The 6,000-nt window shown below is 45.3% G+C and overlaps 1 protein-coding gene across 1 annotated transcript in view; it reads right to left on the minus strand.

Annotated features, from left to right (window-relative positions):
- ARPC5L (actin related protein 2/3 complex subunit 5 like) overlaps positions 1 to 2,128 on the minus strand; it is an 82,890-nt gene extending 80,762 nt beyond the window's left edge. Inside the window, exon 1 of the mRNA XM_029611619.1 lies at positions 1,790 to 2,128. Coding sequence (XP_029467479.1) covers positions 1,790 to 1,929 — 140 coding nt within the window. The 5' untranslated portion in view covers positions 1,930 to 2,128. The remainder of the gene's footprint in view (positions 1 to 1,789) is intronic.
- Positions 2,129 to 6,000: the final 3,872 nt, after the last annotated feature.

Raw genomic sequence — 6,000 nt, forward strand, 5'->3', positions numbered from 1 at the left:
ACAAACTTTAGCTAACCAGCATGTCATGACCGCCCCTTCTACCCATTTCTTAATGCTTCTTACTTTTTTTCTTTCACTGGCATACTAAATGACGCTAAGGAAAAATACATGTATATGTATTCTTTTCTTAAATGCATGAAACAGACATGACCAAACAATTTAAATTAGAAAAAAAGCAAACAGGATGCACAAATAAAATGGCAGCAGAACAAGCAAACTCAGAGGTTGCTGTACAATTCTAGGCAGCCAATCAAGAGAAGGGCAATAAAGCTGATTGCAAATGAAGTTACAATAGCCTGAGAGCTTTACAGACACAGAACAGTTTGCTGTAACAACATTGAGTCATTAACAAGAGTAAATCATTATGAAATAATCCAATTTTTTTTATTTTAGTCTGGTTACATAAGAACATGCCATACTGGGTCAGACCAAGGGTCCATCAAGCCCAGCATCCTGTTTCCAACAGTGGCCAATCCAGGACATAAGAACCTGGCAAGTAGCACAAATAAAATCTAATCTTATTACCTGTCCTCCAGCTACCCGTACACCGATTATATTGTTACCAAGTAATACACTTGGCTTCAATGGATCTTACATCATAAAAACTGTTTTTAATGTCTAAATAACCATGTAGGCTTTCCCCTTCATTTTTATGAGCATAGCAGTTTCCTCAGACTCTTCTGTACTTCTTCATAAATCAAACCCAGAACTGGGATTTGGCACTATGAACATTTTGTTTGCAATTACCAGGGGACTATTCCCCCTATTTTATATCCCCTCCCAACTTTAGTCAAGCTATTGAAATTATGATCCTAGGTCGGGGCCACATAGCAGGGCTTCTTCTAAAAGTAGGCAATCACAGGCTCTAAATCCGGCCACCAGATGTTGACATTGCACGATGATTGGAGCCGTCTCCCTCCAGGGCTGTGAATGCTGCCTCCTCAGCTAAAGGAGCAGACGACTTCACCCAGAAATCGAACCCAGATCCTTCCAAATGGCACACTGCCACTGACCCAGCACTCCCCTTCATTTTCTGACTCCAAATATTTCTCTACTATAAAGTCAACTCACTGACTCAACTTCCATCCAGATTAAACCATGCAAGAGGAAATATTAAGCATTTAGTATTATACATTTGTATTCACCTTGTCCATCCACAAGATCCCAATAAAAATATGAGGACTCTAAAAAGCCACATAAAAACAGGGAGAGGAAGCATAGATACAATACAGCTCCTAGTGTACGATTTTAAAAACAACTGAGACATGGATATTTATGGGAGGAAAAATCTCATCATGGTTAAAATATTACCTTTTCACTACCCCCGCCCAAAAAAAATATAGTTATCCAATCTAAAATATTTTAACAGAAGGCCGTTTCTCTCCAAATGCATTCTATCCAATAACTCCCAAAGCCTCTGATAACTCAAGGGACTTATTCAGTCTATCCACTAAGCCGGCACACTCTCCATCTTGAGGAAGACTCCGGCAGGTTCCACGCCTGCAGGAAATATACACTCTTCTCCCTTTCACTGCGGGCGCCAGAGGAGGTCTGCAAGCGGACCCTGGTTCACGGGCTGCCGTACGACGGCTATTGCTTCTTCCGTTTCGCCTGCCCATGCCCTGCCCCACACCACACGTTCTCGCAAGCACGAACCCAGGTGCCTTCTTCCTACTACATGCGAACCCATGCACACGTGCCTGTGCACATCTATGCATGCATACGGGCGCACGTGCCTATGCACAAACGGGCACAGAGCCCACCACCACCACCCAGGCTGAAAGGATATTGCCTGACCAGGCTGTCCACCTCGCCCTCGTCGGGTCCCTGCTGCTCCGCCGCCTCCTCCTGCTCGTCCACGAACTTGTTCTCGTCGTACTCGTCGATGTCCACCTTCCGGAAGCGCGAGGACAACGTGTTCTTGGCCATGCCGGGGCGGGTGGAAGGGGGGAGAAGAGGCGAGCGAGGGAGGAAGGAAGGGCGCCCGCGGGAGACGGCAGCAGCAACGATGGCACAGTGGAGCCAGGCAGCCCGACGTCAGCGTCTCCCGCTCCGCTCTCCTCCCCGGCTCCCACCGCTTCCGGTAAGCCCGACCGGAAGCGGAAGTGTGTCACGAAGAAAGTAGGGGAAAAAAAGACCTGCCCACCACAAACATGGAGAAAGGTCTCGTTATTCGCAGAGTTATTATTTTGGGCCCGGCTGAATAATTCAACCGAATAGGCTGATGCAGTCTACTTTTATTTTAATCTGCCTGTTTAGAGTTCCAATTCTAGTTTTCTTGACGAAAAATATTGGGGGGGGCGGGGAATCCCAACTCGGCTCAGCTCCACGCAGGCCATGGGGCAAAACCAGTAATGGATTAATCTGTTCTGTTGACCTAGGGGTGAGGTGGTAACCTCAATGAGGCTCCTGAAGCAGCATAATGGTGAATAAAAAGGAAAATGTATCGCTGCATGGTAAGACCGTTCCTTGAGTACTGTGTACAGTTTTAGTCCCCACAACTAAAAAAAAATATAGAAGGTACAGAGAAGGGTGACCAAAATGATAAAAGGGATGGAATGGTTCCCCTATGAGGAAAGGCTAAAGAGGTTAGAGCTGAATTAGAGATGGGGGGAGGGGGAAATATGATAGAGGTTATAAAATAGTGAGAGAGCTGGATAGGGTAAATGTGAATCGGTTATTTACTCTTTTGGATAACAGAAGGACTGGGGGGGGGGGGGGGTCACTGCATGAAGCTGGCAAGTAGCACATTTAAAACAAATCGGAGAAAATTATTTTTTACTCAGTGCACAATTAAGCTCTGGAATTTGTTGCCAGAGGATGTGATTAGTGCAGTTAGTGTAGCTGGGTTTAAAAAAGGTTTCAATAAGTTCTTGGAGGAGAAGTCCATTAACTTATCAACAAAGCTGACTTAGGGAATAGCCACTGCTATTTCTGCCTTTAGTAGCATAGGATCTATTTAATGTTTGGGTACTTGTCAGGTACTTTTAGCCTGGATTGGCCACTGTTGGAAACAGAATGCTGGGCTTGATGGACCCTTGATCTGACCCAGTATGGCAACTTCTTATGTTCTTATAATCATGCAAAGTACAGATCCTGACAAACTCTGGGTCCCTTAAAAAAACAAGGAAGCCCATAAAAATGATAGAGGAAACGTTTAGGTCAGAAACTTGTTTTTTAATTCATGTTTGATACAATCACAGATGTGGGAGAAAGGTAAAGTGAAAGAAAAAAAAGAGCTTGGATGTAAAACTGGGTATGGAAGTTTATAAGCCCATAAAGCAGGAATATTAAAGATACAATTAAGGGGGAGATAATCGGACTGCCTTCCAAAAAAGAGTCTAAATCAACCATCATGAAGTAGTGGCGAGAGGACTTTGGTACATGCTCAGATGTAATCGCACTATCGCAGGCGGGATCAGATGTTGAAAAACGGCAAGCCTGGGCAGCAACACTCCCTTGGCTACACTTGCCAAACTGAACTTTTTTCACGTTCTTGTCTTTTTGCAGTGTCCGCTCAACAATCTGGCAATTGTTTATTGTTTACATGTGCTACTCACCTCTCCCTAGAGATCCAGTGAGAATAAACAGCATGTAACATAAAATGCATTAAAATAAAAATAAGCAGAAGATAATTAGATACATTTGGTCAGTTATTTTAACAACGCATCACCTTGGCAAAAAGGACATCATCAAATATCCTCAGTCATAACCCACAATATATGACAATACATTAACCAATCATATCCTATACAAATCCTAATCTAACAGGAATAAATAATCCAGCCCTAATTATAAAAATAATGGTGATCAGTTTTGATATGAGTATATATTATAATTAGTTAGAAGGAAGCAGTAAACAATCATGCTTTACTGTTGCTCTTTAGGCAAAGAATTCCACAGAGTTGGACCAGAATAAGAAATCACTATTTTCTGTGTATACACATATTTATATTCTTAATTGGTGATATCAACAGAGCCTCTTGTAAGGATTGCAATTAATCTAGGTGGAACATAGAAATTGCATAGATATTATGTGCCCATACTGATCCTAGATTTAAAAATAAATGACAGAATTTTAAATTTGCATTGACAACAAAGTGCTGGCATAATGGATTTGAAAAGAGGGCACCCATGAACAGTGGGAGGGGGGCTAACCCCCTCCCCCCCAGATGTCAGAGGATTGAGGGAACTGTATTCCCTTGCCCAGATCTTCCCCTCACCTTAGATGGCCCAAGCCCTGCAGCTGCAGCAGCTCCTTTAAGCAAATTCAGCAGGGGACCTGGGAGCTCTCGTGGACTGACAGGCCCTGCAGCTGTCCCGCCCCCTCTTAATACACAGGTTTCCCCTTACTGTGGAAACCTATCAAGCCGATGCAATATCATGCGCTGAGCCTAGTGCACAGGTTACCAAGTGCTTGGACATGCATTTTGGCCGTTCTAAGCTAACACCTGATGCAATAAGAGGATTAGCGCATCCAAAACGTGTGTCCAAAGCAGCGTGTAACTAATTGCGCTCATCACATTGTAAATGCATGTAGATGAGGCTATTAGCTATTATCTTGCAAAAAATTACCGTGCGCCTGATAGGCTGGCATTAAGTCTTTATGCACTCCAAGCCTTCTGAAAAACGCCCCATAAAACCACAAAAAAGGAAGCAGCAAGAAAACAAAATCTTGCCAGCGGTCAGGTTAGGAAAATGGAAAAATGGATGCCCGTTAATTGAGTGTACGCTTTCCTAACCTGTAAGTGTGAGCAGGTTAGGAAAACAGACACTCGAAAAATTGAGCATCCGTTTTCCTAACCGGTGCACAGCCACATCTTCTGGGCATCTGATGCCAAGGACACACTAGGGACACACAATTTATCCCTAGCATGTCCTTTTTAGCTCGGCGGCTCATTTGCCTATTGCATTGAGCGCCCAGGAGAAGTGATTGTGCATACGTTTTTGCATGCACTTTATTGCATCGGCTTGTATGTGAGAGAGCTTTTAGGCCCTGTACTGAATCGGGGGGTGGGGGAGGAGAGGGAGAGAAAGATCATGTGGTAGGGTGTCATCACCGCCTAGGGCAGTTGAACATCTTTGCTCCAGCACTGCATGTATGTGTATGATAGAGAAAGAGAAGTGTGTGTGTATGTGAGAAAGTGCATATATGTGTGTGGATAAGAGAGATGTGTGTGGGAATGAGCATGTATGTGTGTGAGTGAACGTGTGTGCACTATTGTGAGAGAAACTTTGTGCACATGCTGCTTTTGGCTCCCCCCCCCCCCCCCCCCGACAATCTCAGGGTGACAGGAAATCATAAGTTCCCAGTTATGTTTATAGCCTTTTATGTCTAGAAAGCCTGTGTCATGGGGCAGTGAGCCAGAGTCAGAGAGCACCCCCACAGAAGCAGGACTGGACTGGAGCTGGTCTTCTGCCTATCCAGCCCCCTCCCCCACAGGTTGCGTCCTAGGGGCCGGTAAGACTTGCCTTCTTGAAAACATCATGGTGCTGGTGCAGAGTTGGAGCTGTGTACAAGCTGGGGGCTGGGGTCTGGTACTGGCTGAGAATTGGAACCAGGTACCGATTGGGAGCTGGGTTCAAGCACAGACTAGGGGTTGGATACAGAGCACAGGCTGAAGGTCGGATACAGAATAGAGACTGGGGGCTGGAGGATAAGGCCAAGGCCTGAGGCAAATTGACAAGGGCAAGGCCTGGGAAACAGACAAGGAATTGGACTGGGCAGTGCAAGAATTGGACTAGATAGAACAGGCAACAACAAACAGGAAAGCCCAACAGGGCACTAGGCTGGTTAGGTGAACCAAACAGGCCCGGAGGCCATAAGGTAAGGCAGAAAAGCCCAAGAGGGTACTGAGCATGGCAGGAAGGTCTGGGAGGGCACTGAGCATGGCAGGAAGGTCTGGGAGGGCCCAAGGCAAGGTAGGAGGCTTAGTAGGCCACAAGACGAGAGGCCTGGGTAGGTCAGAGAGCCAAGGTGACTCAATGAAGAGGCACTTA

The sequence above is a fragment of the Rhinatrema bivittatum genome, chromosome 8 (assembly GCF_901001135.1).
Source record: "Rhinatrema bivittatum chromosome 8, aRhiBiv1.1, whole genome shotgun sequence".
Taxonomy (NCBI): Eukaryota; Metazoa; Chordata; class Amphibia; order Gymnophiona; family Rhinatrematidae; genus Rhinatrema; species Rhinatrema bivittatum.